Here is a 13,188-nt window from a genome sequence, read left to right as displayed (position 1 = left end):
CGTAAAATAGAAACTATCAAAAAAGTCAAGCCCGAGTGCGCGCTACCAACATTTATACATAAAAACAAAAAGCCATTATGTAATTATTACAATGACTTGCCCCAAAACCAAGCCCTCTCTCTGCCAGCACTAAGACGGAGTGCGCATGCCATCTTAAGAAAAGTTGCTACACTGAAATAGTTCACCCTTGCACTGCTACAAAAGCAATCGGTAGAAAAGAGTTGGCACCTTTCAGCGCAAAATAAGAAGACAAAATAAAGACAGCTTCACCCTAGTGGTAGCATGCATGAAGGAAGGGCGGATCTGGGCGAGCTTTTTTGTTTTATTCACTTTTCTATTTCTTTCTTTTCATAATTTTCAGCTGCTTCAGTGTTTTTTTCTTCATTTCTTTTTATTTCTCTTTTATTCCTCCTTTTCTCCCTTCTCTTTTTCTATTCCTCTCTTGCTTTGTTTCTATCAATTTTTACGTGTTTTTTCTATAACTGTCCAGCCCCCAAAAGTGCTTTGCACCTAAAAAGGTAATGACGCTGCTGAGAGGCACAAAATCGAATTAGCACGTAATAGTTCGTATAAATTCTAGTCTGTTAAAAAAAACTTAAGTGCACAATATGACGGTTGGTATGTGATCACAAAGTGCAACTTAGCGAATATACGAAGACTGAATTCCGGTCGAACATGGTCGCATGACCGGCATTTAACTCACGCCTTCTCACTTGCAAACCAGATATTTAAACCATCGCAGCACGAGAATAAAGCGAAAGTGACAGCATTCCAGTAACTTAACTAGACACTCCGAGACAATTAAACGCGCTCTATTGCGCGTGTGACTTGGACGACTACTGACAATTTTCTCTGAAGCTTTCGTAGGTTTATATTAACGGGCTCACAACCTAACGGGCTGGGCAAAAAAATGAAAGGTCGCAACGCAGATTCGTCGTGACACCTCAGATTGCTCAGCAAACGGGATAGGAGATTTTAACGCCTGAAGTTTTCTGATCACGCGTGTTCCGCAAGACTTAAGATGCGTCTACGGTCTAAGTAAGGAACATAAACATATCCAAACTTCAGCCAGATAAGACTCAGTGTGCAACAATTACACTAGCGATAGGTCATTGAATTGTTGAATGCCTTCCATTTTGTGTCACAAATGAAGGCGTTCTGGCTGAATACTGCTGGTTAAAGATGACTATATAGCGGCTGGAATTCGAATAATTGCAGCAATAGGGAGGAGCACGAACAAAAAGGCTTTTTTGTTTGTGCTGCGTAACTCATGTCATGAAAACAATAACCTAAAACACTGTTTTAAAGAAAATCGAGCACGTGATAAGATATGCACACAGAAAAAAGTATATGTCAAAATATTGAGAATCGCGCGCACGTAGCGACAGCCATTTTGTCTCGTACGCTATCGTTGCGGCGGCTGCATTTTCGATGGAGGCATAAATGCTGTTGACGCATGTGCTCATATTTGGGTGCACCCTAAATAACCAAGTGGTCAAAATTTCCAGACCCCTCCACTTCGGCGTCCCTCATAATCATATGGTGGTTTTGGGATGTTAAATCCTACATATCAATGACTCAATCGTACGCTATTGAAGGTGAAGTTCATTTTTTTCTTGTCTTTTTTTTTCAACAACCAGTGTGTGCTGAAAGGGCTGCACATATACACATTTTGAAAGTGAGCTCCCTCGGCACCGCCATAGTCCTTTTTGGGCTGCGCCAATTGGCGTGACCCCCAAGAAATGCACTGCCGAAGACGTGACTTCAGACTTTGTACTTTCGCACGCAGCCCATCATGGCGGCGTTTTCCCCTCCTGCGAAAGGGTGCATAGAACGTGGCACGCATAGAACGTAAACGTAGCTTACCGAGACACTTAGGCAGCGGGCTGGACCAGTTGCCGGTGTCAAGACAAATGCTGGTGTTGGAATCGCCCTGGAACTTCATGCCGTCGAAGCAGTTGTAGGTGGCCTTGGCGTTGAGCGTCGAGGAGCGGAACTCCACGTAACCGTTGTGCAGGTGCCCAGGATGGCCGCAGTCAATCTCTGCGGGAACGCGAGTAGGTGTTCCTTTGATTCTGCATAAAGTCTATAAGTCTTCAGCCAGGTGGAACTCAGTCATCTCTGGAACCTTGAATAGCGTTTTCCTCCTATGAAAATAAGCTGAAGACAAACTAGATGCAAATATCTTGTAATCAGCCAACGTAAACACTTATTGTTGCAACATTAAAGCCAGAAACCCGCTAGAATCCAGACGCGAACAACCTACTTTGATCAGTGGACGCTTAATCCGTTGGTCGCATTTAATGGCCCTGCGCTAATTTTAGGACACACAGAATGCGTAGAAAGTGGTGATGGTGGTGACAAATAGAATTTCGTTCGACTGCTGTTGCTCAGCTGTTATGACATTGTGAGGTTGAATATCGGCCACAGCTGCCGCGTCCTTATATCGTTGTAAACATGCTTTCTCATTGCGCACTTAATATGCAGCAACCTTCCTGTTCTGAACATATATTTCCTCGAATTAGCGAAGGCCATAAGAAGTAATTTGTAGCCTTATTCCTGCAGAGTTCATTGCAGCTCATAGGGCAGCTTTCGAATACAAAGACAGAAACTGTTTTGATACAATTTGACGCATGCTTCAGATGGGTAGAGCTGTGGTGCCTCGTTTGCATCAATGCCGCACATTTTATCAGCATAGTTTTAGCGGATAACATGAAGGGGTCAAAAGAAGATTGAGCAAAAGCAAGCTATTTTATTTTTTTGGTAATAAATTTATGAACACACAGGCGTATTTCTTCTAAACGCGTATTTTTGAAGGCACATCATGTGCAATGTGATGCGTGTGTGGGTGCTTAAAAAGGCACTGCACTGACCCTGCTGTACTCAATGGTTTGTAAAACCTTCAGTATAATTATTGCTCGAATTTCGTCTGAAATATGTTTCGGGAGATTCAAAGAAACGTGTAGAAAAGACAACCACGACATAATGCAACCCTCTCTGCGCGTCATGCAGAGGACGAGAGCGTGAGTTACGAGCTAGCTGGCTGGTCTCGGCTGCTGTCTATAAAGACGCGGGTTTGATTCAGGTCACGACAGTCGCCATTTGCTGGAGGTGAAGTGTCAGACGCAGTTGACGGGCTTAGGTGCACGTCAAAGAACCGCAGATGCTCGAAATTTCGGGGGCACTCAACTATAGCATGCCACAATCACATATAGTTACCCCAGCAATCATTACTGGCTAGCTATTAAACCACTTGCAGTAAATTAACTAGTTTCATCCTCTATTAAGCAGCCCTATAAATCCCAATTCTATACTATTGGCGAAATTTCAATTCTCTTTACCTATTCTACGAAAATCGTGCATAAAGCAGCACCCACGCTACGGCTAGGAACGGCCAATGAACACTGTGGCTTACTAAAAAATTGATAATTTTATGCGGTCACTAAATGTATTAGTGGTGTTATCGTTATTGTTTTCGCAGCTTCCGGCACTTGAAAGCAATATTCATTATCATAATAATGAAATTGGGTAGAGGTGTCGAAAAATGTTAATTCAGATTCATGAAACGATACTTGAAACCAGACGCACTAGACATGACATTCAGCATTTAACTGGCAGTAAGCGCACTGAGCAAGTTTTACTATAAAGAGTCTCCATTGTAGCTGTTTAGACAAGTGTGAATTGCTGTTGCTCTTGCATTGCTATGAGACGCAATGTAAATGTGATATTTTTTTCCTGTATACACCATTAGTGTATACACCATTAGTTTTTTCCTGTATACACCATTCCTGTATACACCAGTAGTTGTCTTTAACTGTATACATCTTCCCTCATTGCTGTTGTGCTCCCCCGTTGCCCCTTTATTCGGACCCACAGGTACATCCAAGCGTTTCCCTTTGAACGTGCATTCACTCACTTTTTCGCTCGACATATCTGCCCTAAATTTTCATCACCAATACACATTTCTTAGGAAGTAAAGTTTCAAGAAATGAAATGAAAAGATAGCTTCACTGCTTGTATTTTGTGATATCAATGTTGAGAATGCTAAAACCTTGTAGTTTATTAACAAAACTGTTTACGGCGTCAGAATTGGTAAATGCCGTCCGTATTCCTGCTATATAGGACAAGAGATGCATGAAAAAAAATTAAAGCCCAGTTTATGCATATTCAAGTGGCACCTAAACTGCGGCCATCACGTCCATGGCGTAAGTACTTTTGATTTACGCGCATTGAGCTGCTCGCATCACATTTTACATGATTCCGAGGTGATACCTTAAACCATGCAGTAATAGGTAGCAAGTTATGTCGGCTCGGACAACGTTAACATGATTGCGCCTATAGAGTAAATCCCCTTTCTGTTATGCAAGTTTTCAAGCATATTGCCGCAGTTCGACATTCGCAGAAGACGCGTGCAACAATTCGGGTTTGTAAAAGCCGCTACACAAGTAGAAAGAAAGCCGTGCCATGGAACGCCGTCTTGCACGCGCCACGATGCTACGCCACGGGACCGGCACGAGACTCTAGGTGAAGGAGAAAAGGCCGATGAAGCTGGAGACAACGAGCAAGGGAAATTTTGGCTGACGATTTATTTTTGAGTTTACGGGCACAAATTCGCCCTAAATAAATAGTTTTTATAGTACCAGGCGCTACGGTTATTGATAAAACTATTTTGTTTTAGGCGCCACACTGGAGCAACATGCATTCGATTTAAAGTACACGGAAAGTTAATCGAGCCACGCGAAAGTGGAATGAGATTGAGTGTGTTTTGAAAGATTTCCATGCAATTCTTTAGTTTTGCATATTGACTACTTCTAGTTTTGCGCATTTTGTGAAACTTCCCGGTCACGTCCGTGAATGTGAGCGTCAGTCGCAAGATGAGCAAAACACGCTGGACATCCAAACAGAGTGGGTAACGTATACAAAGCCCCTATACATAGTAACGACCGTGCAATTTGGGAAGGCTTATGTCTATAAGAATTGTCCTGTAATTGCATACTATTAGCTTCCTCCGCTACCGGGAGTGGGACAAAATGGGGACAATGTGAGCGAAGAAATAAACTGAAACAGAGCGGACGAGGAACTTAAGCAAGAACACTGCGCCTGAGCCAATATTCACGGCGACTGCAAAAACCACAGGCAAGAAAAAAAAAAGAAAAAGACGAGGGCAAAGAGAAAGAGGCTTACTCAGCGCGAAGGACGACTTAAGCTCACGACCAGCCTTAAGGAAAGGGACAATAAGAAGTTTAACGTTCCCTTTATTTGTTGAAGTCGTCGACCATGGTGTCTTTGTCTTAAAGACTCTCTCGTTTATGTGCACTTCCGGCTGGTGTCGCCACGCTGCAATGACCACCGGATTCGGAAGGGGAGGAACACTATTTCTGCACCCCATACTAGAGCCGCGGGCTGCGGATATACTGGGCAGCAGCAGCGACGATGTTGGCATCCGAAAAAAATAGAGAGAAAAGAAAAGGTCATTACGGAAAACAGAACCTCTTCCTTACGTTTCCTCGCTTTTGTCATCCCAATGTACTCTTCTTTCTCCACCGATATAGGAGAGGGATACTGTTGAAACATTATCATAATTAAACTTCATTACGCACTTAACGAAGACTGAATTGAGTCAAAAATAATCAAGGAAATGGGTATTTGAAGACGCTAAAAATTGAAGAGAAAAAAGAAGATAGGGAGAGAAACAAAGAGAGACAAATAGGGACATGGATAGTAAACGAGGAACGATAAAAAGCTTTCCAGGCCGCAAAAAGGTTCGACGGCTGGCAGAAAGTCAAACGGTGCGCGCGGTCGCACCACCAAGAGTGTGGTGCTAACGAAGCGCGAAATCTGCTGGATTTGGGCAAACAGGTTATTATTGCTCCTCCTCTTTTACGGCCCTCAGGCGCCGAAGAAGAGAAAGAATGTAATGAAAACAAGAGAAGGAGAAAGAAAAATAAAGTGGACTAATGGCGAACCTAACGCAAAAATCAGTGTCTAGAAGGTACGTCGGAGAGAGGCAAAACGGGAATCACAAAAAAAGAAGCGCAAAAATTATTGTACATGGATATACCACGGTGTGTCAGCTGAATATAGCGTTAGGCAACAGGCGGGCATTAGCGGTCTCGGCTGCGCACGCAGTCTGTTAGTTTGAATGGAGGCTAGCGGAGAGGAGGACCGATAATGAGGATGTCGGAAGCGTTGTGCAATCTCCGCACTTCTCGAACAAAGTGTGCAGGCGTCCGCACATTACCTTGGGAGCGTAAATTAAACTATAGTCTCAATATTGAGGAACGGATTTGTAGGGTGCTCTTTTTCTCCTCACCTCCATTTTCAAACGAGGGCTGTTGTACGTTTCTCCACAGGCCAGTAAACTATCGTTTTTTAAACGACTAGAGAAGTTGTTAGATTTTTCAGTAGGCTCACATTGGTTTCTTCGCACTTAGCTTTCCTTAAAGCTTGTACTGAAGGCATAAGTCTTCGAATACAACTATAGGTGATATCTTTCTTTCTTTCTTTCTTTCTTTCTTTCTTTCTTTCTTTCTTTCTTTCTTTCTTTCTTTCTTTCTTTCTTTCTTTCTTTCTTTCTTTCTTTCTTTCTTTCTTTCTTTCTTTCTTTCTCTCTTTTCCTTGCTTTGTTTTTCTTTGTTTCCCAAATAAGGAGAGTTTGCCTAAAGTACACTCACACAGGCAAAAGAAAGTGAGTCATAGTGGTTGCTCGTTACTGTGAGAATTTTTTTAAGTTTATCTAAGCAGTGAACTAGCCATAACATGCACTATCGTGTAGAACTGAACGGTTCTCCTCACGGGTCGCTGGTGTTAATCCCCAAAAAAAGGTCACAGAAAGAGACAACACGAAGTGGTTGTTGTCTCTGCGTTTCTGCACCGCTTCTTCTTGTGCCTTTCTGCGTCAATTGTGGCTTCGAGGTCGCCATTCCTAACCACGAATCTCCAACTGGCCTTCACCCCCACTTTTCAAAGTTTCATTTCAAGGTTTGAAACATAATATGCTCTTAGCTCCTGTTGTTGGTGAACATAAAGTGACCTTGAACCAAAAGCCGGAGCCGTCATCCGAGCACTCAGACGTCAGGGAAACCAGTCAAATGCTAAAGAAGTATGGTCTTTGGCCTCGAACCTTTCTGCAGGACAGCATTATATGCGCTAGTCAGTGCCCAACAAGTTACAAAACATATTGATTCCGAGATCTTCTTGATGACTGCGCATAATTTCTAGTAATGTTTAGTACACAAGAACTATATTTAAGATTTTCGATATGTTCCAAAGGTAAGTACAGGGAGCCGCACAATTTATCGGTGCTCTTTTTAACATCCGTGGTTCGTAAGTTTCGCGGCACGTGATTAGCCGCCTCCATCAAAAGATGACACCATGCTGCATGCGGTGCACGCGCGTCTGACGCGGCGCAGATAGGGATTGGCCGAGACACGACTTTCATTGTGGTTCAGCCCAAAAAACTGATTTATTTCGGTTTTCAAAACTGCATCAAGACGTGGCCGCATATTCTAGGTACGCCTCTAGATTTGTACACCACAGTGAAAGGAAACAAGGACACCTATTAGAACTACCGTGCAGTATGGCGTTGTGTGGTGTGATGTAGCGTATGGCGTGTTATTGCGGACGTGAATTATACATATTTTACGGTTGTGGCTAGTATGATCCCCCACCAATCTTCTTTGCACGTAGCCATTTCATGGTCGCATTTATGCATACTGTTGTTTACGGGAGACCAAGTCATTTTTCTACCAACGGTCTGTTTCAGTGGACAGCTCCAGATTCGTTTTGGCTGCATGTATACACTTTTCTAATAAGCACCATTATGAATACACGCGCAAAGTCGCATTACCCTCCTTCTCTCCAGTTCCTTACTACCTTGAACTCAGTGTTTACTTACATAGCTGCTTAGCCTCTAAGACGAGCTGCGGTGAGGTACTCACCAACACAGTGTGTAGGTGCGCCCTCCCATTGCCGCTGAGAGTTACAGCGTGCCGTGGAAGGCCCCTTCAGGCGAAATCCATGGTGGCACTCGTAGCGCACCACCGAGTTGAACAGTAGCTGGTCGAAGATGGCCCGACCGTTCAGGGGGTCTTCGGGCTTGTCACACTGCACCGCTGCGCACGAAAAAAATGTCAGGTTCCATGGTTAGTTTTTGTTATCTTATTGCTCCTGCACGAACAAGTCCCAATAAGCAAATGCGACCAAAATTTGTGGTCCCATCTGCGCTTATGGTATTACTTGCGCCTCGAATTTCATAGAATCTTTTTTTTAATACGGTCGTTAAACTACCTTCTTTTTATTGGTCAATAATCGTGTATTTATGTTTCAGCTACATCATAAGGTAAAACCAAAACAGCTTTTATTGAAAAATAAATTCGGCTGCAAAGAGAGCAGCGATGAGCCAAAAAAAAAAAACATTTCTCCTAATTACGGCTCCATAGAAGAAAAACAAAGCACATATGTGATCCAGCTTACTAGTTGGCACAACTGAACCTCTCCTAATGTACAGGGTGCTGAGGTGCCCTACTAGACACAGTGTTCACGTGAACCACCGTTCAGAGGTGTTTTTTTATTATTGTTTGGCAATACACACGCTGCATGTGGAAGACAAAAATGAATTTGCTTCAGTTACCTCACGCTTGAAAGTTCACTTCGCCGTCACAACGAGGACCCCCATATTACATCCTACAGCCTAACTTTCGTACGTAATGCTGCACAACTAAAAATCCAGATGTACTGCGTGATGAAGATTGTAGTCTATAGTTGCTGGAATTCGCAGGCAGAGCTCACATGAAAAGGTATTCCGAAAGAGTTAGCAGGCGTACGAGCTACGTGCAATCGTGACGTCAGTGCGTAGAGCATTTCGTCCATGAGTTTCAGTGAATACGTACGCCTGCACTCGGGCAGTGTGCCGCTCCACTGGCCGGAGGACTGGCAGTAGCGGTGCGCCCGGCCAAACAGCTCGTACCCCTCGTGACACTCGTACTTGACCGAGCTGGTGAAGCGCGTCATGGCACCCATGCGACGGCCGTGCTCAACCTCTCCTGGAGGGCCGCAGCTCTTCGCTGCAAGCAGGAAAAGGGGGTCATCGTCAAAGCGTGCATGAAAGCGCCGTCGAATGCACTCCATGGCAATGCGACAGCGTCCTCCTTCTCTGGTGGCAACGTGTGTATTTAGCATGCTATGAGAAAACACGTGTCCTAGCTTGTGTCCGCGACGGTGACCGGCTGCCTTTCTTTGTAACGAAATTGTCCGACAGTCGTTTTCCTAACAGCGTTATGTACGCTACGTGCGCGCTTGCATAATGTGTTATACATGAACGATCATCCTGTTCATCTCGTAGCAACGAACATCCGCCTTCACCATAAGTGACATGCGCAAGGTCCTGAAAGCTTGCCTGCTCACACGCTTCTATCAGAATTCACAGAGGTGCCTGTACGCTTTTGATTACGTGACACCCTGCAGTCTTACATGATGATGATGATGATGACGATGACCTCTTTTGGATGGCGCTCACCCACACAGGGGGATGGGCCAAGAACCGGGTGGCAGGATACTTAAATGAAACTAAAATGAAAATGAAGCCAATCTGAAAAAGTAGTTCAAAAATAATACTACAAAAAAAAAACAAAAATATTTGCTGAGCAAGCGGTCAAACCATCTCTTGTTTTTGATACACATAACTACGAATTATAAACTAAAAATCTGAAAAGATTGGGGTTCACTAGCACGGTAATCTTTTAGTTGCATTGATGTAATCAAACACAGTGTAGCATACATCCCTGTGGCAGGTACCAAATGAAGTTCCGCCAAGTGATAAAATTACTGGTAGATTTACTTGTATTCCTAGCTTTTGTAATGGGGCTACTAAAAATCTTTTTCTCTGATAAGAGTTTTTCTCTGACATGATTGTTTATTCGTAGCCTTCCTTTATTTTTTAACTGTAGGCAACAATATGGTCGCTGAATTAATTACCCTCTAGTGTTTCCCTTCCTTTGTGCCCTTATTTCTACAATTAGTTTGTATATGCTTTGAATAATAATAATAATAATAATAATAATAATAATAATAATAATAATAATAATAATAATAATAATAATAATAATAATAATAATAATAATAATAATAATAATAATAATAATAATAACTATTATTATTACTATATTATTATTATTATTATTATTATTATTATTATTATTATTATTATTATTATTATTATTATTATTATGCACACACGCAAAGAAAAGAAAGAGAGAGAGAGAGAGTACAGCACAGGAAAGATGTTTTTAATACCGTCATTCATAGAGTCTAGTTAGTCACAAAAATTGCAGTAGCGCTTAAAGGGCTCCTTCTGCGACAATGTGTATTATCGATGGCATAGAATTCACACAGAGGTCAGTCGTATAAACTGCTTTGATTTGATTGATATATGGGGTTTAACGCCCCAAAACCACCATATGATTATGACAGCCGCCGAAGTGGAAGGCTCCGAAAATTTCGACCACCTGGGGTTCTTTAAAGTGCACCCAAATCTGAGCACACGGGCCTACAACATTTCCGTTTTCATCGGAAATGCAGCTGCCACAGCCATGATTTGACCCCGCGACCTGCGGGTCAGCAGCCGAGTACCTTAGCCACTAGACCACCGCGGCGGGGCTCGTGTAAATTGTTGAGCGTATTGTAAATTTGCAATGGGATTGTCGCTGTGCACTAGAATTGTTGGCAGTCGCAAAAACAAGGCTTTCGTATAGCGAATACGAGCTAAAAGCTTATTAACAAAGTATTTTGCCGTTGCCATTCTCATTATTTGTACAGTTAGATTTCCGTGTCCAAGAGTAGAACGTCGATCGAGTCTATTCACTTGGAGCGAAGCCTTTGTAAAATGAATTTTTTGTGGGGATGGTTTGAAACTAAACTCTATGCATGCAGTTTCGTGTTTGCTTGACACTACGCGCAATTTCTCTAAATGTTTTACGTAACCACCAGAAAAGCTAATGTCAAGTCAAGTGAAGTTTATTATATATTTCAGTTCAGTTACGTGGTAGGAATAGTAAACAAGAGGAGGTCCCAAAGCTTCAGGGAAACTGACTTAGGGACCTCCTATGGCGACATGAATAGGGTAATTATAAAAAAAATAACGGTGCGAACTTGTGAGCAATGATTAACAAGCTTAACTAACAATAACAATACACCCTTTAGATAACATGATGGTAATACTGCTGATGAATTATACATCAAAATAATCAATAGTAGGGAATAAGACTAAAACGAAGCAAGAATAAACAACTGTATTTGACAAATGCAACTAGTTTTACATCAGTTGCGCAAGTTGTACATACGCAAATGTTAATACAAAACTAACACAGAACTGTTAAAAGCAAATAACAGTTAATTACACATATCAGCTAAGTGCATAGATTCCCGAAGAAAGTGTTTTTCTGTACGCGAGGGGGAAATATGAATGTTGTGCGATGATTTTAATTTGAAGGCCAATGAATTCCAAATTGCTGAGATTGTAAACAGGGTTGCGAACTTGCCGTAGTTTGTTCTAACGGCTGGTAATACAATGTCATACAATATTTACATACTCAGGTGCCGAAATCGGAGGTGTGAATAGAGAGAAGTATAACATGCTTAATCATTCTATTACTGTTGTGACCTAGTTAATGAAGATGTCTGTTTGCTTTGGAGATGCGTATGTGCCAATATTGCGACCAGTATACAAAGTCGTTTTTTTTTCAAATACTTATTCTTTAACTGGCATAATAAAGGCGAGCTCACCGGCACTGCCCGATCAAAATTATGCGCGACTTACTTAGGACGGCCGATTAACTGAGCGAGCTCGTCAAAGAAGGGAAGTAAAAACTACAAAAGAATTTCGGGGCCCTTAAGCTTCTCTTTTAAGAGTTGACCGTGACAGCGATGCCTTGTCTCTAATACGCACTTCAAACACTTATTGCACGAAATCTTTTCGAAGCTGCTATGCACCCACTACATGGCCTTAAGGAAATAGGTGCAGTAATGTGTGTGCGTTATGTAGTGGGTGACCGTCTTTCAACCATAAAGTCATTATGATACTCACACGTTCGCACGCCCGATGGCAATGTACGCTTATACCACGCATTATTGCGGCAATATTTCATGCTGTGTTGCGAAGCATGTATACAGGGCACGTGCGTTTGTAAAGCATGCAAGTTGCTCTCACTGAATTTCAAAACTGAGGAAGTTATTTTCACTAAAACCTCGTGCAGATGCTTGGATGTGTGCTAGAGCATTCGCTTGCCATGCGAATGACCTGAGTTCTATCGTCACTCTGACCCGAAGAATTTTTTTAATTTTTGGTCACGCAGAAGATGATGATTTTTTTAGTAACAGTCAACTATGCCAACGCCAGAGTTTCTGCGAAACGATCTCTTTAATGCTCTCGCGTTAAAATGCATATTGGCCTGTAGCGAAGCTTTGTCTTATATTAAGCATATCTGTTTTTTCTGGCATTAAATGTCATTGTGATGCTGTCGTTTTCTGGTGACTCCGTGAGCATGTATGAAAGCCAGTGATTTCTACCCAACATCAGCTCATTAGGATCATCAAGGCATCTCACTGTGGCCTAAAATATAGCATCCAACCTTCCCTTTCTGTGCATGGGAGATCTTTTCTCAAACTTTCCACTCTGGCAAACATTAATTTACGCTCCTGTGAACAGGAAAACGGCATGGCAAGACCAAAGTAAGAAAGTTCTCACTTCAGAATTTTCGCTTCGAAACAGATTAGGGCTTAATTTCTCTAATGACTGAAATATTCCCACGTGGGTGGCATTGTGCTAAGGAGCGGTACTTATCGAAATACTTGAAATAAAGTTCTTCGTACAGTACCGTACAAAGAGATTGGTTCGTTTACCACGCTATGAAATTTCTAAAATTTATGCACCATCATTAAAGGAAAAAAAATATGTAGCTTTTTTAATAATTTCGCACGAAAAGTGCCCACATAGCACTTGCACATCAGCACTTACATATATGGGCAATCTGTGCCAACCAGGAGCTAATGTTTAGCTGCGGGTTGCTGAAAATTATTTATATACGTAATTGGTGATGTCGTATACCTATTCAATATTAATCGCATGCATTACCAATCGTCTTAAATTATGTTGGTTGCTCGACGACAGATCAGAACTTCACTTGAGCCGTG

At 42.2% G+C, this 13,188-nt stretch overlaps 1 protein-coding gene across 1 annotated transcript in view; it reads right to left on the bottom strand.

Moving 5' to 3' along the window:
• LOC142775200 (sushi, von Willebrand factor type A, EGF and pentraxin domain-containing protein 1-like) overlaps positions 1-13,188 on the bottom strand; it is a 258,013-nt gene that overhangs the window by 206,672 nt on the left and 38,153 nt on the right. The window contains exons 3-5 of the mRNA XM_075876543.1: positions 8,892-9,065; positions 7,941-8,114; positions 1,867-2,043 (exon numbers count right to left, since the gene is read on the bottom strand). Coding sequence (XP_075732658.1) covers positions 1,867-2,043; positions 7,941-8,114; positions 8,892-9,065 — 525 coding nt within the window. The remainder of the gene's footprint in view (positions 1-1,866; positions 2,044-7,940; positions 8,115-8,891; positions 9,066-13,188) is intronic.

This window comes from Rhipicephalus microplus, chromosome X (genome assembly GCF_043290135.1).
Source record: "Rhipicephalus microplus isolate Deutch F79 chromosome X, USDA_Rmic, whole genome shotgun sequence".
In the NCBI taxonomy this organism is placed as follows: domain Eukaryota; kingdom Metazoa; phylum Arthropoda; class Arachnida; order Ixodida; family Ixodidae; genus Rhipicephalus; species Rhipicephalus microplus.
Note: the sequence above shows the minus strand (reverse complement) of the source record. Positions and strands in the feature narration are given on the sequence as shown.